Genomic DNA, 26330 nt, shown 5'->3' with positions numbered 1-26330 from the left:
TCTGCTGATTTCTCCACTCTTTCCTTTCCTGTAGCCTTAATTTTAGAAAACTCAAATCTGTTTGGGTCTCTTCAACTCTTTGAAATGCATGTAAATCTTTTTAAAATCCAAGGGAGGTTCTCATGAACTTTGTAATGGAGAAGAATCTTTCTCCAGGACTTGGGAGCCATCCCTGTGAAATGGAATCATCCCAGTCTCTGTGGGAGGGAAGGAGGGAGGCTGGATTCCACTGGCTCTGCCCCCGAATGGCAACCACTCCTTCAGGAAGACTGAGATGTTTGGATTCCCTGTGGGTAAAGCCATTCAGCTAACACAGGTGGCCACCCCCATTTCTGGGTGAGCCCAGGATGAACTATGTGTGACAAATGGTGCCCTCAAGTCCCTTTCCTGAAGCCTGCTTACTATTTACCTTTAGGACATGCATGCAGGGGGCTCTACTTGCTGGTCTCTATAAAACAGTGAGATTTCTTTCCATCCCTGTAATCTCTTAGTAGACTTCCTGGGATGCAGGTAACATTCTGGTTCAGTGTTTGTTTATTCAATAATAAAACTGTTTTCTTTCCCTTCTACCTTGTGGAGTAGTTTTTCCTCTTTTGTAGGGAGTAGATTTTGTTTCTGATTCTATTTCCGCAGCATAGGGTTTAATACTCCTGTTGTTTAGCCAGGCTAACTCTATACTACAATGTTACTATTATGCTTATCCTCAAGGATACAATAGGAAATTTTCAAGTGTTCTGATGCTATCAAGATAAACAACTTGCCACCTGCAAGTTGCAATAAGACACCCAATAGGCAACCATACTACTGACGCATTTAGCTGAAGAATATGAAGTTATATAAATGGGAGAGAATACAAATGGTCAGAATATGTTATTACAGGAAGTAAACTCTGGTTTGTCTTGGAAGGTTTTACACTGAAGACTTCGCTACCCCTGCGGAGCCACACACTCCAGCTCTGACTGCAGTAGCCATTAAGTAATTAGGGTCTACCGTAGAAGAGCAAAGGGAGAGCAGGGTTTAAGGAAAGAAGGAAAGAGGAGCTTAAGAGGGAAGGAGGGGCGTGTGAGGGAACCTGTAGCAGATCCCTGGCATTCGCTGAGGGGAGCAGACTTTTCCAGAGGGGAAGAATCTAGTGGGGGCTCTGGTGGAGGGGTGCACAGGTGCTTCACAATGCCCAGCAGTCATGTCGGGGCTGAGATGTCACCACGTCACTCTCCTGATGCCCAGAGGCTCCTCCTAGAGTTCCCTGTCCCAGTCCTTCTTAAGCTACTAATACCAGGGTTCTTGAGGTCCAACACCAGGGTGGCTGGAGTCCAGCCAGGGCCTCTGTGCTGCACCGCCCTCCCATGGGTGGTGGGAGGGCAAGAAAGGGCAAGAGTGAGAGAGAAGGAAGCGGTGGACTCTTCCTTTTCTCAGGAACACACTCCATGATGACTCCACCCCACCATAAGGACATTCATCCTTCAATGAAGACCGCCCTGCTGACCTCCTGGCCTCTTCAAGGTCGTATCTGTTGGCCCCAGGTGACAGAGCGATTGTCTCACACGTGTGAGGCACTGGCTTCCATCCTCAGGACCACATAAAAATAAACAAACAACATAAAGATGCTGTGTCCGTGTATAACTAATAGATATATGTATATTCCTATCTGTCAACTGGGATTGGGTTCCCAACATTTGAACATGGAGGGACACATTTAAGCCACAGGATTTCCTAATCTGTTCTTGGCATGGACTTGACTTCATCAGCACCAGCACCTGCTCCATAGACCCAAGCCCTCTGAGTCACTCGTAGACCATGTGGAAAGCCTGTCCCATGTGACCCGGCTCCCTGACATACATGAACCCCTGGAATAAAGAACAGCAGGGTCTCGAGAACAACTCCCCACACAGCGCCTGAGCCTGAGGCTGTGGACCAGAGTGAGCTGAAGCCCCTGGGCTGGAGGAAAACCCAGGGAGATGGAGCCCCATTCTGGGGCCCGCACTTGCTCTGTGTCGGCCCAGCTTGAAACCTGTGCGCGGACCTCCTGGAAGGAGGGCATGAGGCTCTGGGACCCTCCAGGCACCAGCTGCTGACAGTGATGGCCGTTTTCTTCTGCTTGGAGTAGAAGTACAGATCTGTGGCTAAGGACTAGGACCCTGCAGCCAGTCTCACAGCTCTGAATCCCAGCCCCTCGACTCCCTGGCTGTAAGATCAATTGCCTGAACTCTCCGGGGCCTCACCTCCTCATCTGTAAAACATGGATACGTCAGAGTTGTTGTGACAGGTCAAGAAGCAATTATGCACAAATTATTAGAATAGCCACTGGCACACATAGAAGCACAACACATATGCTCATCAAGTAGTGGCCAAGACACAGCCCCAGGACAATTCTTGCAGCTGCTAGTTATAACTATTTTGGGGTGTCCTTAGAAAACATCAAAATTCAAACCATATGGCTGTGGTGACCTTCCCATCACTGACACAGATACGTGAGATGACCAACTTGAGAAGAGGAAAAGGTTGTTGTGACTCACAGTTTGGGAGGTTCCAGTCCATGATCAAGTGGCCCCCTTGCTTTGGGACCTGTGAAGAGGGAGCAGGACACGGAGGGGAGTGCATGGTGGAACAAAAGTGCTCACTGCATGAACAGGGAGCAGGAGATCATATCCCCTGATAATCTAACTGCTTCCCACTGGCTTGCCTCACAGAGGTCCATCACCTCCAAGTCGCACTAACCAGGGACCAGGCTGTTAACACGTGGGCCTGAGGGAGAAGTTCAAGATCCAAACTGTAGCTATGCCACCATAAACACCTGGGTGTAAGCCTGTTGTGAATGTTATACAGATATTTTCAGAATATGAAATACACAGAAAGCACTGGACTGAACGAACGTTACCTCTGAATGTTCCATTTCTATCCAATTTTAAGCAGTTGTAAAAAAAAAAAAAAGTTAACCAAGTTGCTTTAAAAAAAATGTATACAAACCAATACCTGACAATAAACAAGATGTCTGGTCATGATTTAAATCTGAAGCTTTATATACTAGAGTCCAGTTGCCCCTTTGATCTTTCATCTTATAAAAGAGCCAATGATTTTAAAAGAAACTGCATGATGAGATTTCAAAAAAGATACCTTCGTTTATTGGATTAGGAAGCAAAACAGTAGTCAACCTAAAAGCAAAATAAAATGATGAAAGTATTTTAGCGTTGACATATATGCATATGTTAAGTATGGGTGTAAATCACACGTATTGATTGACTGTTTACCACAGCAGGTTGAATAATGAGTCTGTTGCTCCTTCTAACGAATGTTCACAGATTTATTAATTCATATACGTGTGCATGCGTGTGTGTGCGCACACACACACTCACACACACACACACACATGAATAAAGAATGAAGAGTCTATCTAACTGCACCAGATGAGATGGAAGAAACTGAGGCCCATTAACATCAAACACCTATACTTTGTGAGCTGCCTTTTTCTATATGCACAAATTTACTCTCTATCTAGCTCAGAGTTGGGGTCATGGGCACATTGGGTCCTTGAGCATCCTTTGCTAATGTGGTCTTGACAACCACATCTGCTCTTCCCTTGCCCACGCCCATCATCATGATGACAAGGTTGTTTTTTCATTTTTCTCACTTTTAATATTGCTAACACTGTTTACCTTTCCACCAACCCAGGGAGAACATTAACATTCCAACTTTGTACTTTTGAAAGGAATAATTTCTTGTGAGTTAATAAAATAAAAAGTCACTATGACAGATAAATCACTGAGCACCATGGCCACTTCAGAGTTCTAAAAAATAGTGAAGTGCACTGAATTTATTCTGGAAATAAATTTAAGAGTGGTCAATGAGGATGGCAAAATATTTATTTTATAAACGCTTTAAAGGAAAACATATTTCTCTGTTGAGTAAATACCTTTAGGAATCACTGAATCATTTCAGTGTAAATTATAGTTTTAAAAGATACAAATTGAGGTTCAAAGACATAACTCTAAGAACAACAGATCCCATGCTTATTCTTCATGCCCTTATCTTTTAAATAACATAGTCCTCTACAAAACCATTATGTTGCCTTTGAATATTTTTCAGGATCAAGTCAAGAATTTTTGAAATGCTTCAGATGGAGTTAGCAATCTTCATCTGATTAAATGAATTAGAATTTATACAATGAAAATTTTTGTTAAGATGAAAATGCCATTAATCTTATATGAAGAATCAATTTCAAAACATATTAAGTAATTTTCTTCTTGCCTTTGGAGAAAACTACTCACTCGCCCACGTTCAGTTTCTAATAAAGCTCTAAGGGACAGTCATGGGCTGTTAACAATTCCCTGGAGTTTTTAGAATGAAAATTCCATGCATTACAAAAAAAAGTATAAATGGTAATTTTGCAGTTGGAGTCATTAGAAAGGCTCTTGAATAAATGTGGCCATGCACAGATTTTAAGGGGACAGAAAATTAGTATGTTTGTCTGAATTTAAATTTCTACCTATAAAACTTGTACGAGAGAAGAAAACTTCATGAAAACAGATTGATATTCAATCTAAAGACAAAGACCCACTTATAGAATAGCAATTCCTAGTGTATACATTACTATATACACTCAACAGTGTTACTTATCAAATCCATTCAATGTGTGACCTTTCAGAAATTCCTTCTCTCTGATATTAACTTGTCACTATTATTCAATTCAATATCTTATTTATCTCCACATATAGGGTACGTATAAAAAATGACTATAGACAAACATTCCATGGAATTATGCATTTGAAAAAATAAATCAATATGTGGGGCTTATAAAGAAAATTAACTGACCAGTTGCATTTTTTTTAATGCAATGCCTTATAAAAACCCTGCTTTGGGCAGAGGCAACTGAAAGGTACAATGACCTAATAGGCCATAATTGAGGAATCAACTCATTTGTGATGTTGAAAACAGTATGTTACATCTGGATACCCAGTCATCATCCAGAATTTTAAAAGCAAACTAAATTGGGCTGAAAATTGTGGCAGATCTGTTTCAGTAGAAGCTATTCTAATTATAAGTAGTGTCACTGCTGCTATGGGATTCTGGTTGTGTGGTCCTATCATATAAATTAACTGCTGTGGACGTTTTGTTTTCTATGTAGGTAAAGATTATAAAAGGCTGAAGTTCATCACACTGAACCATGGAAATGGATGTGTCCATCAGCTCAGTGTATAGCAGTTCTATTCTAAATTCTAAATTCTAAATTTATAGGAATAGGAAAGAAGGCTGTGAATTAACAAAATCCTAAAAATAAAAAAAAAAATTAACTTATCTCTAACCTGAAACTGCTCTAGAATCCAAATCAACGGGGAGCAAATTGGGTCAATTTTAGCAGAAATTAAAGACCAAAGAAACATTCTCATAGTTCAACTCAAGAGGACAGAGTCTTAGACTCAGTAGTATTCACCAAGCCATCAATAGCCAAGATGCATCATCTATAACACTCTATTCCCCCTGGTCCATCTTTGCCAACCCCAAACCTTACTGAAGAAATATGTGGGAAGAGTCCCTTGGCTGTGGGAGCACCATTTCCTAATGAATACTCCTATAATCTTAATTTACAAATCCCATCCTCCAGTCCTTGAGACTAGCAAATATGTACCATTATGTTAAAAAAAATGAACAAAAAATAAAGAAAATGAAAAACTAAAGAACAAATAGCCTTTCTAAAAGTTACATATGTAAACAAAAGATCATGCAAATGTTCTTCACAGACATCGCCACTGATCTTTTGAAATCTCCTTTTCTTTGGTAATCAATCACTAAACCTCAAATGTTAAGTGTTGATGAAGTAAATCTCAAAATAATCTACCCAGGAAACTTAAAGCTAAGGTGGACATGGTTCCTACCAGAATCAGTAGAAATATTAACATATCAGTCAGGAACCCTTGGTGAGCACATGGGAGAAAGACACTTGGACAACTTTAAAGGCGTCCTAATCTCTAACCTCCAGCAATTTTTGTTAGGAGTCTGGACCATAAAGGCAGATGCAGTTATTAAGTCATTTAAAGGTGACAATCTTTAAGTTAACAAAGTTTGGGAAATTCAAGATGCTTAATGGTTCAAAGACTGTGAGCAGTTTGGACTCACACAGACATGAAGGCAGCAAGTGACTGAGTGACACTCCGTGGAAAGAAGGTAAATGTGATGAGAAACAGAAGCCTGGTTAGGAGAAGGAGAAAGTAGGGCAGGGTGAGTGGCAGAGCTGGCTGAGAGGTGTTTTAGTGACACCCCTCTCCCCTCCCTTTGTCTGGGCCATTTTGTGCCCAGCTAAGGTGGACCTGGGGCCTGGGGCTCATCACCAATCCCAGAACAAGATGGCTTCACAGATGAATTCCACCAGACACACAAGGTAGAATTAAACCACTCTTCTTAAATTTTTCCAAAAAAGTAGAAGAGAGAACACTTTCAAATTCATCTTATGAGAATAGCTTTGCTCTGATAACAAAACCAGACAACACCACAAGAAAACTACAGTCAATACCCCCAGTGAATGTAGATAAGGAAGTCCTCAACAAAATACTAACAAACTGAACACAACAGCATGTTTAAAAGTTTAAATGCTGTGATCAAGCAGGATTTATCCCTGGGGGATGCACGAACAGTTCGAGGCTTGCAAATCAATCAATCAAGTAGACCACATTCACAAAATGATATCAAAGACCACATGATCATCTCCAGAGAAGTAGAAAAGCATTTGATAAAGTTTAATATCTTTTCATGATAAAAACTCTTACACTAGGTGTAGAAGAAACTTACTCCCAAATAATAAAGGCCCCATGTGAAAGGACTCTACAGTGAAAAACTGAACCTTTCCTCTAAGATCAGGAATAAGACAAGAGTGCCCAGTCTCAGCCCTTGTACTCAGTGAAGTCCTAGAGGCCCGAGTTAGCCATAGCAATTAGACATGGTGGGGGGATGCATCTGAATAGGAAAGGTAAAGTAAAACGAGCAATTTGCAGATGACATAATCACATCTGTATAAAATCCTGGAGACCACACACATACAACATCTAGAACTGATAAACGATTCAGGAAAGCAGCAGGTTAAAAAGAGAAAACCATTATATTTCTATATACAACAAATAATACAAAAAAAGAAATGAAGAAAATAATCCATTTACAATAATAACAAAAATAAAATAGTACTTAGGATTAAACCTAACCAAAGGGGTGGAAGTCGTCTACTCTGAAACTTAGAGACAACCCACTCTTCCTTGAAGCTATTCTGCCATCTTTGCTCAAGAACCAGCAAAGGTTTTCCTTGACTATTCCACAAATCCAGAATTTCACCAAGTCAATATGTCACTTAACCTACCTCATCCTACATTGACCCGGAACTTGGACTCTCTGCCAATTTGTTCATCTGACTGCCATCACCCACACCACCCACACGGCCCCCTCTCCCTATTCACCCCTCACCCCTCCATGATGGGCATATCCTCCCTCATCAGCTCCACTCACCACACACCTCATTTGACCTATGGTGGCTTGGTCACATGGGATCGTGGGTGGAAGAAGATCACAGAAGGATGTTGAGTAAGTATGTGAACCGAAGTTTATTCAAAACTAGTCTCCTCTTGGAACCTTCAGTGATAGCCAATTTCATTTATTTTATCCTCAATCTTTTTGTACTTAATAAGCTCAATTTAAACAATAATAGCCTGATTCCATCATTTCTTTTGGAGTTACCTGAAATACCTCTCTCATGACTACTGGAAATCTGGAGGCTATCAAAGACCAAAAATAATTTTGGTTGGGTGTCAGTAAACACACATTTTCTCCCCTCCCTTACCCTTCTGGTCAAGTTTCAAGTTCAGAAAGGTCAATCTGGAACTACTGCATACACTTCCAGCCCCTGAGTGGTATTGCTAAGACGCTGGCATTTCCTTTCACTCAGAGAAGGAAGTCGAAGGCAAGTCAATTCACGCCTTGCCATCTTCCTCCTCTGCACAAATCACAGGAAGGCCTGGATATAGGACGTATTGGTTGGCAATTATATAGCTATTGGTTGGGGATTATACAAAATCTTTTGGGTGACCTCTGACTAAATGATTCCTTGTCTGATGAACACAGGCAGGCAGCAGTCAGGGGAGTGTGTATATATTTGTGTGTGTGTGTGTGTGTGTGTGTAAATTTAAGTCTTAAAAATCTCTCTTTGGGATCCAATAGTACGTCCTATAAAAGAAGTTGAGGGGAACTAACAAAAGGATGTATGGCACTTTATAAAATTTGTGTCGCAATCACCTTTCCCTGGACAGTTGAAATAAATTAAGTCTGTTCCAAATCTTATACCTGTCTTTCTGCTTTAATCTCTACATTGATTTTTGACCAAACAGCCTCAGGACTTGAAATAATCAAATTGCACCAGACAAAACACAAATGACCTATTTTGCTTTCAGACTGTTTTTTTTAGATTCAGTCTTTACTTATAATAATTGAAAAAAGAATTAAGCCAAAACATACAGTCAATAGCTGTCATCTTCATCAATTTTACTTTTCTACTAATGGATATAAGTCCAGTTGTTATTCTTGCAATCTGTCAATTGGATGTCAAAAAGCCATTTTGCAGCTGTTCAAAACTCATGGGCCCTTACAGTACACATCATTACACTGTCACCTTCATTTCATTGGCAGATTTTTGAAATTGTTTATAATTTACACACGCAAAAAGAGTTTTCTGCAAGAAACTTAGTCATATTTGGACAAATCAAAGACAGGTTTATTAATTAGTAAAAGTTAAATAACTATCTCCTAAAAATCTCTTACCTTCATTTTCTCTGTGATTTAAGATGTTTCTAATTACTTTTTCAGCCCACAATGGACAAGGCCTTATTTCCTATGTTTTTAAAATGATTATGACATTTTTTTTTTCTGAATAGAACATTTTCTTGCCTTCGTCTTTAAGAAAAAGTTAGTATTTGTTTTCACTTTTTTTTCCTGGCCAGGTTCAAAAACTATTTCTGTAATGCAAGATTTTTTTAAGTAAGAACTATTTTCTATGTCTACAGAAATATGATCAACATTCAAAATGTGGAAGCTCTGTTCATTTTCCCTCTCCAAAATATTCTAATACCATTCTTTGACATTAAGTTCTAAGTTCAATGTGTATCTCATGCCAGGCTTCCACCATCCTTGAGACGGACAGAGGAGGCTGGTGTGCTGCCTCTCAATAGATGAATGGATAAAGAAACTGTGGTACATATACACAATGGAATATTACTCAGCAATAAAAGAATAAAATTATGGCATTTGCAGATAAATGGATGGAGTTGGAGAATATCATGCTAAGCAAAGTAAGCCAATCCCAAAAAACCAAAGGCCGGATGTTTTCTCTGATAAGTGGATGCTAATTCACATGGGGGTGGGGCATGGGACAAGTGGAGAAATTGAATTGAACAAAGGGGTGGGTGGGGAGGGGAAAGGGCATGGGGATAGGAAAGATGGTGGAATGGGATGGTCATCATTACCCTAGGTACACGTATGACTGATTGCACAAACGGTGTGACCCTACTTTGTGTACAACCAGAGAAGTGAAAAATTGTGCTCCATTTGTGTACAATGAACCGAAAAGCATTCTGCTGTCAGGTATAACTGATTAGAACAAATAAATAAATAAATAAACAGAGTGCCTGCACATGGAAATCCCCTCTCCTCCAGCCATTTCCTCATTGCAAGGGCCCCAGCAGGTGCCGTGGCGGAGGCTGTGGTTAGTAGCCTTTCTCCTTCAGTTCCAGTTCAGGAAGGACTATCAGCCTGCAGTGTCATCTGAGGCCAAAGGCGTAGCCAAAGCCTGGGGAGCCTTGGCTCCAAATGTCCAAACACAAGCCAAGATCAAGGAACTGGCCAAAAGCATAGGAAAGAAGGCAAGGGACCACTCAGATGCAGACCCTGAAGGTCAGCTCAGGGAGCCTCAAGGTCAGGGTGCTTCTGTGCTCAGGTCTGAAACCAACTGAGAAAAGGCTCTGCTCTGGCCCAGCAGCAACCGCGTGATCCCCCAGCTCGTGCCTCCAGTCACCCCGAGACCAACTTACACGTGACCTAGCACTGTGTCCTTACTGCTGGGGTTACCGAGGGATGATACCACCCTATCACCTGCAACAAAAACAGCAATAGAATCTGGTGAGGTAGGAGTAATGAGATTGAAACACAGGGCCCGTACCATCACGCTTTTGGTTTTGATTTTCTTGATTTCAGGAACACGGCAGATAAAAAAATAGAATTTTTTTTTTATTGTACAATTTGTGCTGAACGGATTAGTGAGATAAAAAGATCCTGAATCCTAGAATAATGATAAATGTGCCCAAACTAAACCATTAAGAACACGATTGAACAGCAGCATCTCATTAAATGAATGCAGGCACCACAGAAAGAACAGCAGCAACCCATCCTCAGTGGTTGGCTTTTTCCCATTTTGCCCCTGGAACACACGGCCCACTCACCGTCAGTGATGGTCAGTTTTGCCAAGAAGGTTTCGTTTTCTCCTGAGCGGGCAGAGAAGCGGCAGCGGTACAGCCCAGAGTCCGAGGTGGTGGCGTTGGGGATGAGGATCCAGCTGCTCCTGCTGCCCTGGCTGCAGTTGCTAAGGATTTGCCTGGGGTACTTTGAGGTGTAACTCCTCCCTTGGGACAAGTTGCAGCAGGTTAGGAGGTCTATCTGATAGGGCTGGATCTTTTCCCAGGTGACTTGATGCACCAGCCCATCCATCTGAAGCTGACAGTTGAGTGTGACATTTTTTCCAGATTCTGAGACGATGTGGTGATTCAATGGTGCATCTGTCTCAAAACTATCTGAAAAGACGTAGCAAGTGATTAGACTTAGGTAGCCACATTGTTGGACTCAGAGGTGGAAGCCAGACAGAAAGTTCTATCAAAATGGTTGGCGATGTTATTTAATGGAGTTTCACCCTTGGTAAGTGATGACTTTATATTGCATTTTTGCAAGAGAAAGGAACTTCTTAAAGGCTGGTAGTCAGAAAAGAGGACTCGACATTCACACATAGTCTTGCAGTGTTTCTTGGTTAACCAGATAACGAGAAATATAACCAAAACCCCTGACACTTTTCTCTTTAGTGATTTTATCATGAGTCTAAACTTCACAACACTCCTGCAGTCATGCTGAGCCAGTGACTCAGGATCCGACTGTGAGTATCAAAATTTCCAGATTAGAGTCATACCAACTAGGCTTTTAGTGGTTATAAAAAAAGGTACTAGAGGCTGGGGCTGTAGCTCAGCGGCAGAGCACTTGCCTAGCATGTGTGAAGCACTGGGTTTGATCCCTAGCACCCCATAAAAATAAACAAATAAAATAAAGGCATTCTAGCCATCTACAACCACAAAAAATTTTTTTAAAAAGGTACTAAATCATTTTCATTGAATATATGCATAAACTAATTTTTTAGACATATATGCCTATCAAGTGCCTCAGTAGAGACTACACATGGAGTGAATTCCTGGTACTATGAAGTTCTCCAATATTCTCCCCACTCCCGATACCATTTCTGGAATTTCCAGCACAAGCACTCAGGAACTGCCCCCAAATACCTGAAGTACCAGGTCCTAGTGTGTTCTATGTACCCCATGGGGTTCCTGTGTCCCTTTTGGAAATCTGCAAAGTCAAACTTATTTTCAAAGTAATATTAAGATGTAATGGACTCTCTTCACTCTTGATCTCTCCCAAGTATACGGCAGATTTGGCCAGAGGCTCTGACCGCCCACGGATGTGTGCTTGAACATGCACGTGTTTGGAATTGTGCTCAGCATTAACCTCTAGCACTGCAGTATGATGGCTACAGCCTGTGTAAGCAAATGCTATTTGGGTGGGTGCCTCAATAATTTTGAAGAGTATAAAAGGGTCCTGAGACCAAGAAGGTTATGAACCTAATGTAGAGAATGAACTGAAGGAATGATTTCTCAAAATTCTGTTAGGCAGAGCAGCAGCAGGTTACCTGTTTACAGGGATCACACCTTCCTTCCTCTGATGGCGCTACTGCTGCCGGCCCAGGGTTTTGACCTGACATCTAAGGGGGAAGGAGGCCTGGGCAGGGGTGAGGTCGCGGAGCTGGTGGGCAACAGAGGAAACGCAGAGTGGAAGGTGTCTGTCATCTGTGTCACAATTGTGCTCTGCGTGGCCAGAAGCCTCTATCTGACTTACAACAGGAATAACAACCAAGGAGCGATGGGTGGAAGGAGATAAAAAGGAAGAGAAGAAGAAAAGGACACAGCACAGTTAGAGATGTGTCTCCCCTCCTGCCGCCTCCGCCTCTGGAGTGGCTGGGATCCCAGGCAAGGGCCACGGGCCGCCATGTGAGAGCCTCGGAGAAGGAATGTGTGACACACAGTAAGATGTCCTATCTGACACTTCACTATCTTTACGCTAAATGAGAACACTGTGCGTACCGCAGTTCATGCCCACTGAGAGTCAGCTTCAGCCAGTGGTTCCAGGTGTCAGAACGTCAAGAGAAGCCGCAACCCTCGGTTTTTCAGTCTGTGACCATGCAACTGTGCACCCGAGTTAACACTTCACCCACATGACAAGCACATCGAAACGCTGCATCTGAAGTTTTAAACCAACACAAGAAAAGGGAAGGAAAAGGTGGAGAGGGAGAAAATTTATTTAAAAATGGGGAAAAGAACAAGAAAGTTAAAGCTCAAAGAAAGGAAAAGGGAAATGAAAATTAAGGTGAGGAAAGAAAGAGAGGAGAGAAACGGAAGGAATCAGGGGCAACAGGAAGACAGCTGAGTTGGACAGCAGCACCCCGTGCTGGGGAATGAGAGGACACACGGGAAATGGCGGTGTGTCTGCAAGCCCCGCAGGGGCCTGGGAGTAAGCGGCCCACAGGTCCTCGGTGCGGATTTGCTGTTTGACTTCAGGGCTCTCTCTCACAACTGCTTTTCTTCTTCCCTCTGGATGCTCCTCTCTTCCTACGCAGGAGCCGTCTTCACCTGCCTCTCTCACAAACCTGCTCCCACAAAGCTACCCCACGCCTGTTGACTCAGGTACAAAGAGGGGTCCTCCTCAGGAATATCAGCATTTTCACAGAGGATGAATCCATAAAGCAATGGGGATCCCCAGTGACACGGATCCAGGCCTTGGGGACACAGATGGAGGTGGCCCTGTGAGAGCAGGGTGCCGGGAGGTCACAGCACAGGCTCTGTGTAAGGACCCAGGCCCACTTATTCACAGACTGACACTAGGCTTGAAGACACAGGACAGGCAGTGGGTTTGGAAGAACAGAGTGGTCCCCACGGTCCCTTCCGGATGACCTGAGGGACAGAGTGGTGGTGGCAGATGAAGAGCAAGACCCACGGAGGCCTGCAGAATCTGCCTTGCCTCAGATATGGCTTGTGGCTTCTCGGGTGACCTGGTCCTCCTGCGTGGCCAGATGGAAGGCTACCCAAGGATGACACCGAACATAACAACCAGGAAGACCCCCCACAAACAAGGCCATCCCCCTGACACACTGGGAGTTCAAAAGTGAGTCCATCCAAATCAGGGACCCAACTACTATCCGAGTGAAGAGGGAAGAAGGAGGTGGATTCTAATGTAATGCTGAAAACAGAAATGAAAGTAGCAACTCCAGTTTACTCCACACCTACATTCAGCTGTGTGGACCGGGTTATTTTTACATGAGTTTATTGCAGGGCGACATCCTGAAGCACTCTGTACCTTGCATGTGACTTTTCTGGCATGACAATCCATCATTCCTAAAGTCATTTCAGTGCTTAGTCCCCTTCCTCAAGCACCACTCAGTCCTAGGAGTCCGCACATTCCTGGTCACACCTGTGCCTCATGCCTCAGCCCTTGTGCACTTGCAATCCTGCTGCCTGAGACTCCTGAATCTCTGGAATTACAGAGACATACCACCGTGCGGGGCTGAGCCAGGCCTTTTTACAGCTCTCTCTGAGAGCCATGCTTCACCTGGAGTAGAGGAGAACTCAGTATTTTTTGAATAAAGAATCAACTTGCACTTTCACTCTGTAGGCAGTATTCTGTGTCTTTGGGTGGATGGAGGGTATTTACATCCAGAATAACTATAAATATTAAAATTGTGTTTTAAATGGTATTTGCAATGCCAGAGTGAATTCACAGCTATGTTCTAAGCAGAGGTCGCCAGTATGTGTAGATTCAGAAAAAGACACCCAGGTTTCCGCAGAGCCACCTTGTAAGGAGCAGTCTCGCCAACATAATCCAACTGCATGCTGATCAAGTCCTCAAGTCTAACTACCAGTTCACAGAGAGCAGAGAAACGTCAGAACGACCCATGGGAAAGCAGTGCGTGGGTGCGTGGGATATGAAAACCCGAAACAAAAGATGAGGGGGAAGGGAGGGAGGGAACTAAAGGGGAGAGACGTACCAACCAGTTCCAGTGCATGGAGTTGAAAACCGGACGCTGGGAGGACGACTGGAGGTGTGCGGTGGAGGTTCAGTGTGTAATAAGAACCAAGGAAGAGGAGGTTTGAGATACCGGCATTCACATGGGCCCCAACTTGACGGTTCACTTAGACGGCGCCCGGGAGTTCACGATGCTCTTCTTTCCACATGGGTGCATGATTGTCATTTCCATAATAAAAGATGTAATAGGTGCACCGTGAGGTCTGGGAAGCCGGGGACTGAGCCGTTGTACACACCTTCACCCAGGACCACGGCTCATGCTCAAAACAATATAATCAGGTGATATAGGATGGGACTGGAGGGCTGGGGATATGGCTCAGTCTGTAGAGTGCTTCCCTCGCATGCCCAAAGCCCTGGGTTCAATCCCCAGCACCACCAGGGAAAAAAACAAAAAAAAGGGAGTGGTTCACGGGTGGAAAACAGAACTTTAACTTTTCCAAGGCGCAGGGCTGGCAAATAGCAGAACCCCAAACCAGATGAACACGTTGGGTTTCAGAGCCCTGCGGTTTGCACGCCAGAACCCCAGCCCTGTGGAAGCCTCCCATCGTCTTTAGCCTCTACCTCTGAGTGGACTGATGCTTCTTCACCACCTCTGAGTAGGGTCTCTCTCCAGCCCTGAGAATCCACTTGGGACCCTATGGTGCCATCCACTCCCTTTCTCCTCCCCTTTTCATTGACTTTCTGGAAGGAGCGGGTTCTTCCCCTGGCTCTGCCCCTCGTTTCTCAGGAGGACCTCATGCAATCTAGCACCCATCTGACCATCCGCCAACACTGCAAATGTCACCCAGTCCTGGGCCCTGAGCACCAGCTGTGTGGCCCTCCTGAAAATAGTCCACACCCACCCTTGGTTTTGGTGACAGAGGCTTTCCTGTCCCTCTGCCCTCCTCTGGCCTCCCTGCACTGCTTCTTGAGAACGTCCTTGACTGGTCCTTTTCAATGCAGCCATGCCCCAGGGTCACCTTGCCCTCCACCTCCACACACCATCCTTGGGTGACCCTATCTACTTTCACTTGTCAACCACTTCTCCTGTGCAGGTGAAGTGCAAATCTCTAATTCCCTCTCTGACAGGCCTCTCCAGAGCTTCTGAAACAAGAACAAGAACATGTTCTTATGAAGTTCAAACCAGACTACAAGTGGAACAGCTCAGAACTGCCCTAAGCCTTCTGTGGGAGCGCTGTTACTGTACCAGCCCAGTTGGAGTGATAATGATAACAGAGGCTTCACGTGTTCCCAGCCGTGCCCAGAGGATGAAGATGCTCAGTTTTCCAAAAACTCTGAAGAATGACCCATACAAATGCATAGTAAAATGTTGACTGCATAGTGATTAATTATAATGCATAATGATTAAGGAAGCATTCTAAAATGACCTGTGACAGAGCTCTCAAAAATAAGCAGGCAAATAAATAAATAAACACACTAATTTCCAGTTACAAGCAGGGTCCAGAGCGTGGAAAAGGGGCACTTTGGGAACTCACAGGGTGTGCAGTACGGAGGCTGTGCTGAGGGCAGCCTAAATTTTTCCAGAATTGCTTTGACTCCCTCAGAGTTCTGCCTATGACAGACCAAAGGGAAGAAGTCAGTCAGCGGCAGCACCAAGCAGAACAAAATGGGAACAAATCAGAGCCTGGAACCTTCAGTAGGTCGGCCCGCGACCAGGAAGCCGTGCCACGCACGTGCCGGCTGCTAAGAACTCCCTGTGACGCGCTCATGCTAAACACAGGAGGCAGAGATAGTGTCAGATGGCTAGGTGTCCATCAGCAGATGAGTGGGTAAGAAAAGGGGGCAGAGATACCCAATGGATGATATTCCTCTAAAAAGCTGCAGCGTTCCATGATGACCAGATTGGGGGATGAGTTGAACATGTCCCCACATACACATGGCACACCCCAGTTTCTGGGAATGTGACCTAATCTGGAAATAGGGCTGTTGTAATTGTTAAGATGAGGTCATGCTGGCATAGGGGGGACCTAATCCGAGGTGCCTGTTCTCCTAGTAAAAAGAGAGACTTCACCTGGGCACAGAGGCACATACTTGTAATCCCAGCAGTTTGGGAGGCTAAGACAGAAGGGTTGCGAGTTCTAAGCCAGCGTCAGCAACTTAGTGAGGCACTTAGCAACTCAGCAAGACCCTGGATCTAAATAAAATATATATTTTTTAAAAAAGGGCTGGGACGTGGCTCAGTGATTAAGCACCCTGGGTTCAATTCTCAGTACCAAAAAAAAAACACAGGGGCAGGGCACAGGGAAAAGGCCATGAGAAGATGAAGGCAGAGACCGCAGGTGCTTCTGTCTACATCCAGCAAATGCCAAAGATTACCAGCACCTGGCAGAAGCAGAGCAAGGCCTGGGACAACCCTCCCCTTGACTCTGCTTCAGCCTCCAGAACTGCGGGACGGTGCATCTCTGCTGTGTGCACCACCCAGATGGTGACGCCTTGTCACGGCCATCCAGGAGTCAGGACTTCACCCTCGAGGATGGTCCAGGTTCACGTTTCAGGATGTCTGGGGGCTCCAATCAGCAGCAGCAAGTCCGCCCTGCTAGGAGAATCAGCAGCCCCCTGTCATGTGCTGCCGCCCCCATCCTTCATGTAGAGTGCAGATAAAAGGTAAAGGAACTAAACAAGATAAAACAGCTAAAGCGTGGCTTGCCTGAAAGGCACAGATAAACCTGGAAGGATGAAAGCACAGTCTCGAGATAAAGCAGCCTGACGAAGCTGCCACAAGGGCAGGCCAGGCAGGGACATTTGTCTAAATGAAAGAAAGTAACTAGAATCAGAGGGCTGTCCCGGATGCCAATGCAGAGACTCAGCCCCAAACCTGCGTACCCAGTGGAGATGTGCAGTGTGTCCACCACGCCACACACCTGTCTGCACACAAAAGAGCAAGTGACTCGCACGCAGCCTGGGCAGATTCATGATTCCCGGCACCTGCCACTCCAGGGCACTGCCCACGCTGTTTCCTAAGCCAGCTCCCCGGGGCTCCCGACACTGGGGATCCTCTCACTGTAACTTCTGTTCAGGTTCTAATTGTGCAAAAAGTCAGTTTCGGTCTTTCTGCCCTGGCACAATTAGAGCCACGCTTTTCATTTAAGCCAGTACCATAAAGTTGCTAAAGCACATGAAAGAAAGTCTGACTTTTGAGCAATTCTGAGGTTTTCCCAACCAGAAAAACAACTAATGAATCGGATGTATGAATTTTAAATAGTATATTTCTGAGGTCTTATAAAGCTAAAAGATGACAATACAGCCCAAGACTATTGATTTTTTTTTCCTACCAAATTCTTACCAGCAGGGCCCCCAGATAATGCAGACTTTCTGCATGGTAAGTTCTTAATGGAAAAAGATACCTTGAGTAAGAGTCTCTAATCATCCCCAGGAGAGGGTAGACTACTTCCCCGAAGACTACATTAAGCAGGTTATCTCAGACACTTAGAAGACATTTTCAATGTATTTTAAAAGTAAAACAAACTTTGAAATTAGTCCTTACTATGAGCCAGCATGACATGTGCTACCCCAACTGATCTCCACAGATCAGTCACCATCTGGTGAATGGCAGAGATGTTCACACCCAGGCAGGGGGTTGCAGGGCCACAGGAACCCGTCCTGCCATCACTGACACCCACAAAGCGGCTGAGACATACCCAGAGAGAAGACAAATGAGAACAAACAGAGAACAAATAGGTAGCATTTCTGATGAAATTTGAAAAATGATGAAGGCATCAGTATGATGTTAAAATGAGAAGACAAAGAAATGACACACATATCCATAAGGTGTGCACACACATAGGTGTGGGCTTGCACACGTCAGCTTCCATGGAAACAAATGATTTCGTAAAGTTATCACACTGTTCTCCAGGATTCATGAATCTTACCAATCTGATGGCTAACTAATTACTTTTACTCAAAATTAACACTGAGTTAAACTAATTTTTCCTGAAATTTCTGCAACAATTTCTGAAAAATTCTGCAAAAAGAACACACAAGAAATATAAGAAAGGGAGCAGAAGACCCTCTGGTCTCACTGAGCATTGCATAGATCTCCAGTCAGTCATACAGAGAACACTTAACGAAAAGCAAGCTAAAAATTCACCCTTAGAGCGCTCTCCCTGGACATATGGATAGGCGCCCACTTCACTTAGCAAAGCATTTGGTGCTGAACAGGCCAGAGGGCGGAAAGGCCAGGATTTCTTGGGAAGAGGCTTAGCTTTCCATATAACATGTGTGTTCCTTGTAGGGGAAAAAGAAAGGATGAACGGGAAGAATTGGAAGGTCAGAACCTAGCTTGGGGTTTCCTAATGAACCCCCAAATACCCCGCACCACAGAGAGCCCAGCATCACCGAGAGGAGGCTGGGCTTCATGGGAACACTGAGCAGGTGCTCCCAGGGCTACCTGGACACCCCAGGATCCCTTCATCCTTCTCTGGCACCCCAGCTTCTCTTGCTCTCTCCCAACTGCTAGCACCTGCCGTGTCAGTTGGAAGACCCCCTGAGGCTGAAGGAACCTACCTTTCCCAGTCATCGACACACCCACAGAGACCTGACCCCGAGACTGGCAGGAGCAGGTTCCCTCCTCCCATCGGGACACTCTCAGAGTCCTCTGCCTGCACCCCCACCAACCTGAACTTGGCTTAATTCCAGGCCGGCCCCATCTCCTTCCCTTTCATACTGGTGACCCTCGTGGATTTCCCTGAGAATACTCCCTAAAACCTACTTTCCCCATTTATCCGACAAAGCCCTGTTTCTGGAGAATGCAGTTCAAGGCAGACACGGTGCTGGAACTTTACCAGTTTTACCTGCAACTGAGCACTGCACCATGCCTTACTGTCAGACCTGGAGGGGAGGCCCCCAAGACCCCAGTCATCTTCAGGATAACACGGTGGAGTCAGCTGAGATCTCCCTCTTCGACTCCGTCTGACCCCGTTAGTCTCCAAGGCCTTGCTGGTCTCAATTCTCTCCCTGGCCCTGCCCAGAGCCGTTTCTCTGCCACTGAGCCCAATGGCCTTAATTTTCTTTTCACACTTTTCTATAACTGTTGTGTAAGAAATGACCACAGTTGCAAAATATAAACTGCTGTGTGGTCTAAATTTTTGTAGATTTTTTGCTTTTCTTAATTATCATGAGCTTTTCGCAAGCAAAAATAATTTCTAAAATATGCGTTCGTAGGTTGATACTTCACCATGTTCTGAAGGTTTCCATGTGGTCATGCCATAAATTGTGCTTCTTTTAACCTCAGGAAAAAAGCTTACATTAACCTTTGCATAGAGGGTATGATCAATAACAACTTGTTAACTCCATTTATTATTTCATCTGCAGGAATTAAAAGCAATATCAGAGAGATCTGCAGAGGAGAAAGTATGACTTCTAAACCAAAAGGAATGAAAACATGAGAGTTGTAAGCCGTTTCCTTTAAGGACGATTGAAATGGTTATCTAAACGAATGCTCTAACTCTAGCCCTTTCCCCCTCCAATCCACGTTGCAACCAAAACTCAGATCCTGACACATCTTTATTTAAAAGTTCCTTGCTCCCGCTGCTTCTCCAGGACAAAGCACATGTTCTTTAGCAAAAACGTTTTGTGCTTCTCCTCCTTCCTTTTTGCCAGCCTTGTCTCCTCCTAGAAGCTACCACGTACTGCAGTTTCCCTCTGCGGACAGCCCTCCTGTACTCCTGTCTCCTCGCTCCAGGAAGATTGCTCTTTACCTGTAAACTCAGCTGTGATGGCGCCTCCGTGGACGAATATTCTTTTACTCATCCCAAGATAGGCTAACTACTCCCTCCTCGGTTTTACTTCTAGACCTGCTACAAATAAATGTTTTATTTGTTGCCATCTCTCCTTGGCCTTGGATATGGAGTCCCTGGGGCAGCACCCCCAGGCTTAGCAATACCAAGCACTCTCAGTTTTGTGGAAAGGTGGCGGAGGAATCACCTCCCAAGAGGACATCCTATCGAGTTCAGTGGGTGAGACCAGGTTCTGCAGGAGTTCAGAGCTTCATGCCCAGGTTGGCCACAGGGAAACACACCCAGAAACTGTCCCTCCTGATACCGCGTCCCTCGGAGCACCAGCCAGCACCACAGTATTTATGGCTTTAATACCTTCTCTACAAAAGCTCCAGGTGCTGTTCAAACCACAGGAAGATGGACAATATTTCTCACAACTCTCGGAGGGAGGAGAGGCTGAAGTTATTTAGTTCAAGCTATAATGAAGTTAAAATGAAAAATACAACAATATTGAAAAACCAGTGTGAATGTGACTATGGTAGGGATAGCTATGATCATCAATCTGTCCAGCACGGAAGCCATCAAGGAAAGAGCAGCAAGAAGAAACAAGCAAGCAGGAGTGTCCACGTCTCTTATCCTGAGTTTAAAAGGATATTGTGTGTGTGTGTGTCTGTGTGTGTGTGTGTGTGTGTGTGTGTGTGTGTGTGAGAGGGGGTGGGGGAAGATGGCAGTAAAATAAAAGGAAATAATATGTTTATTCAGCATTCAATTTCTGTTCTTTATACATTAGAGGAAAAGTCTACAAATCAATCCTAGGAAGCAATACTTTTCAATAAAGCATTATATATGTGAAGATGGCTATCAAGCATTAGTTGAAATAGTGAATACTGGAAATAATCTAAATGTCCAGCAATGTAATAAGGTTAAGTGAATTATGAGGAATAAAGATGTCAGTGTGTCAACATTGGGAATTTTTATGATATAATATACAGAAAAAATTATCCATGGTATCTATGCTTTGCCTAATGCCAAAATATGTGTGCCTCTGAATAAGAGTTGAATGGGAAATGACATAGAAGGGAGTCCGAAACATTGTCACTTAATTTTTACACTCTTTAATATATAATCAGATCTGCCCATATAGCTAGATAGATAGGTCATAATTATATTAAACTAAGAACCTTTGCCCACCCAAAGATGTCTCTAATCCTATTTGGGCTGTGACCTTAACTTTTTGTTCAACTGAGTTCAACAAACTCTTTGTTTTCTTGAAGCCACTCAAAGTTCTTCTTAATTTCTTCACTTTAACATAAAACGGTGAAGCCCTATTATGGGAAGGATGTTGTCCAAATCTAGAGACACAATCAGTGATGCTGAAGAGAGGGACCGGCTCTTTTCCAATGCAGCCCATTCTGGGCTTTCCTGTGTATTCATAAGCACATCTTCTTCCTCTGTAATCCAAGACAGGGTAAATAAAACTGCATACATTTTGTGACCGAGATGTCTAGACCATGAACTTCTTTAAATTTCTGGACATAAAGCTCCTCCCCCAGAGGGCTGGAATGCATGTCACCCCATTGCTGAGGTCTCAGCTCCCACACTCCATGAGAGTCAGGATCCTCACCTGATGCTGCTCACTATCTGCCTGTCACTGAGCGCACACTCTCTGCACGTGCTGTTTTAACATGGACACTTATGTTGTCACATCGTTTTATGAAACAGGCCAGAGAAGACTCAGACTGTGCCCCTAGCCACTGGTGAGAAACGCAGTCTCTGTCTATGTCCCCCAAGCCCCAGGTGGGACATAGCACAAGCAGCTGGGAGCTAGAGGGCATTTAGGGGACAGGTGGATTTGTTACTTCTTCCTAACTAGAGTGAGGTTATCCCAGACTTAAATGTCGCTTCTCTTGTTATAAATAGAGGCAGCAGGAAAGACCACGGGGGGGGGGGGGGGGGGGGGCTGCCCCAGGCACCAGCAGCAGATGGAGGTCCAAGGAGGGTGGAGTGTGCCATCCTCCTCACTCCCAACTGGCCTGCAGGCAGCCACCAGCAGCCTCTCCCCAGGACCTGCAAGGCATCTTCCCTGGCTCCACCCGACCTTCATGAAGACAGGGGAGGAGGAGAGGCATCCCGAGAGTATCAGGGATAGCTAGGGGGAAAGAAGGATCACGGGATGTTTTAGAAACCGGGCTGTCAGGGCTTGGAAAACCAAGCAAGTCCTTAATTGAGGAGATAAATGCTCCTACGGGATTTGTTACTGTCACAGATCACAGACAGGATGATTTGGCAATTTCTGTTGCTCATTTCTCACTGTGGGAAAGGACTGGTTTGGCCACAAAGGGAAAACAAAATAAACGCTTTACTTTCTAAAATGTGGTACTTTTATCAAAGCAAGAACTGCCAAAAGCAACTCCAGAGTTTCATTAATCTACGTTTATGCAGTAGAGTGTGAATCGTTGTTTAAAGCACATAGCTTTAGAGCAAACTTAGTAAATCTATTAAGGCAGACTGCATCCACCATTTAAATTCTGACCATGGGTTAAGCGCCAGTGGTAGTTGAGGAAAGGTGGTGGAGGTCATTTTGCAAACAAGAGCTCATGGGCAGGCAGCAGGTGCTATGGGTAGAGAATCTACCCAGGGCTCAGGTGTCCTAATCCATGTCCAGCCAGCATGCTCTCAAGCAAGGGACAGCCAAAGAGAGATGGGAGAAATCTCAGACAGGCTAGAAGAACTGGAAAATTACAGACCACCACAAATGAAATATATATTACATCAGGAAGTGAGGATCTCTGGGTCTGATATTCTACTTTTCTATACAATATTCCTTGTGATGCATGCAAAACATCCCTGGGACCCTTAGCAAGTTCTGAGTTTTCTGAGAGCTTCTTTGATTGCGTCCATTGGCCATTTGAGGAAGAACAGGGGAGACTTGACTCAAGTTTTTTAGCATCACCAGAAAAGAAACTTATAATGTATCCCCTATGCCAGTAAATCCACTGTGATCTTGGGCCAAGGGGAGAATATTTCTTTTCAAAGTTGACTTGAACCTGTGGTTGGCAGTTCTTTGCTAAGGCTCTGCCAGATTCCAATTTTCTCACTGAAGAGCTACAGAGTTCAGTGTTTCTTGCCAAGTCCTGAAGATTGCTCTTTTACAAAAGCATTTCTACTGGAAGAAATTGGAAAAAAAGAAGAAAGGGCAAGACAGAGCTGACTTCTGGCCCTTCTTCTAATTGAGGATGACAACCAAAACCATTTCAGGTGCATTCAGCTGCCACTCTGTCTCTCCCAACAAAACAGAAACTCTGAGGAAACCAGCACAGCGTCGACTGAAGGCCTACGCTATTTATGAGAATAGTCTGAGTTCTGAGCCAAACCTGACAGCCCTCAAAGGAAGTATAAATAATAATGAAAAAGGTCCTGACTCATCTGAAAGAAAATGATATGAGAAAAAGTCCACAAAATGCTTTTAAATGGTGTTCACATATCCTGACCATTCCAGGAATTCTCCTGTTCAGTTTAAATCCAGGGAAGATTTCACTCTGCAGAACTGGCACTTGCCACCAGGAGCGGTTGCTTTCAGAAAGAGCGTCATTTGTGACGACACCCTTCAAGGCGTGGGGTCTCCAGCTGGGTGGCTGGTTCACAGGGATCCTGAGGTGGACGACTCTTCCTCTTCGTTTTGCCTTCTCACGTACTGGTGCTGACACTGACACGTTAAAATACAAACCATCTCCACACAAGTGGCTGCCTTCTTATCTCTTCTGTATATCATGCTTAGATCACATACTTACCCTTTGGACATTATGTGAGTAGCTAGTTTTCTTCTCTATGAATAGGAGTTCAAAACAGTTAAGGGGGCTTACACAATAGTTACCGTGAAAGAGAACTGGATCTGATAGGGTTGAGAACCGCTACCACTTGCTTTTAATTTATTAGCAGAAAAAGCTAAAATATACAGAAATGCGTGGACATTTTAGTAATTGGTCAAAAAGTCCATATAATGTATTTTTAATCTGATGAATGAATCCAATGGTAATGCAACTAACCCCAAATCCCTGGCTCCTTTTGGTGGTGCTGTGGCTTTCCCTTTGCTAGAACCCATCTAAGAGCCACATTAAAATTGTAAACAGTAGAAGCAAAGAAGAAATAAATAAAAGCTACAGATTTTTTTCCCCGAGATTACAGTTAGTCAGAGCTAGACAAATCTGCCTCCTATGAATCAATAAGTCCTATCTATGGCTACATGCCATTTTTTTTAAATGAAGAAACTAATTGAAATGGTTCCTTTTGAATATTTAAACTCAATGTTTGCCATTCTCCCTGGCTCTTTTATCTCACTGCAAATTCTTTCTCTAAATTAGGAATGACTTCCATTTCCTTTCCACCGTCCACACTTCCCTTCAAAGTCTGCAATTTAATGTCCACCTCCATAATTTTAAATATTTTAAAGTCATCATTTTACACTCTCTGTTTTCCTCTAAAATTGCCTTCAGTAATGGCTTCCTAACTCCATTATCTTGGAATTACATTTATCACATTTATGGGTTTGCCTTTTAAAAGCAAAACAAAACAAAAAGCCATAAAATTGGGGGATTTGAGCCTAATCGCAGGATGTGTCCAGCCAGTGCAGCGATTACAAATACACCCTGACGTGCTTCAATCAAGGTGAGGTTTATCACAGTAGGCCCTTCCAGTGCAGAAGCTTATTGCTATAGAATAATAGGAGAACAAAGCATCTTTGCAATTGTATTCAACAGCAAAAACAATTTACTCACTGGTCTAAATTAGGCATCTAAGTGATGCATAGAAATAAATCACCCGTGGCTCCAACAAGCAGCGATAACACCAAGATGGTGATTGGTGATTTCCTTGCAAAATACACTCACAAAACTACAAGCCTGGCTGCATGTTAGAAGAAAGGATTAATTTGGCACATAGCTACTTTAAAAATCACGTAAGATAAACAAAACAAAGCCAACGTTAAATAATAGAATTTAAGAGTATGCCAGCCCTAGGGAATAATTTAGTATGACGTGCACCATCTGTTCATGCCCACTTTCTCTTTCCCAAAATATAGTTTGGACCCTGAAAATGAAATATGTCTTCCTTAAAAAATTGAAAATAAAAAGTAAAAAATAAGCTGTCAGACTAATCTGTATGAAATAAAATGTTTTCCAGAAAAGCTATGACTCCAAACATTTATCATCTAAGCAAGAAACGATGATGTGTTTGATTCATAGAGTAATACAAAAAGGATATTTTCTTAATGTTTAGACAAGAGCTGAACCACAGAATAATACTTTCTGATGAGTCATTGTACTAAAGACCTTATCCTCATCTTTTATTGTGAAAAAAAAACATTCATTAGCTAGAATATAAATCCACTAAGTAGAGAAACCAAACTTTTTATCAATTTCTTTATTTTTCTAACTCTTTTTTTATTTAGGGGATCAAACCCAGGGCCTCATGCATGCTAGGAAAGTGCTCCACCCGTGAGTTACAACCCCAGCCCCTGAACCATACCTCTGTTCTTTCGTATGTAAGAACACAGGAGGTTCTTCTACTTCCTATGGGTGCTTGGTGAGCATTCACCCTCTTCTCAACTTTGCTTTAAGGGACGTTGAAATAATAATGTGGCCTTCTGAACTCAGTGACATGGTATCCTTGTGGCCATCGCTGTCATTGCAAACAGCATCCCAGAGGCCCTGCTACCAAGATCAAAAGTTGGCCTTCACTCTTTCCTTGACCACTCCTTCCTTTAACTCAACTCTGAATGTTATGCCTCTTCTTCATCCCTCCTAATATCCTCCCATCTCCTGCTGCGCTGCTTTTCCCTTTGAGCAGATCTCACCACCACCTCTCCCCAGGGAGACCACTATTCTCCCCGGGCATGAGCACCTCACTTCCACCCATCTCCATAACACAGCCAGGGAAATGTCAACAAAATGAATCTGATCCTGTAAGTCTTTAGCTTAACATCCCGTGCATCCCGAGAACGTTCAGGGACAGGATCCAAACTTCTAGTCCATGCCCAGAGTCCTAAGAGCCCAGCTTCTCCCAGCTTCAGGTTTGGCTCACGCTCACCAGGCCCCTGGGCTTACTCTCAGATCCTCCCAGGAGACACACTCTTCTCCAGGCCTCTGAACGCCCTCCTGGTACCCCCTCCTCCATGCCCCCACCCTGCTGATCGTCCTTGCCCTG

At 44.0% G+C, this 26330-nt stretch overlaps 1 protein-coding gene across 1 annotated transcript in view; it reads right to left on the bottom strand.

Moving 5' to 3' along the window:
* Cd226 (CD226 molecule) overlaps window positions 1-26330 on the bottom strand; it is a 60397-nt gene that overhangs the window by 14840 nt on the left and 19227 nt on the right. The window contains exon 3 of the mRNA XM_026388696.2: window positions 10464-10811. Within this exon, the coding sequence (XP_026244481.2) occupies window positions 10464-10811 (348 nt within the window). The remainder of the gene's footprint in view (window positions 1-10463; window positions 10812-26330) is intronic.

The sequence above is a fragment of the Urocitellus parryii genome, chromosome 13, assembly GCF_045843805.1.
Source record: "Urocitellus parryii isolate mUroPar1 chromosome 13, mUroPar1.hap1, whole genome shotgun sequence".
NCBI lineage: Eukaryota > Metazoa > Chordata > Mammalia > Rodentia > Sciuridae > Urocitellus > Urocitellus parryii.
The sequence above is the reverse complement of the archived record's forward strand: the minus strand, read 5'-3'. Positions and strand labels throughout refer to the sequence as shown.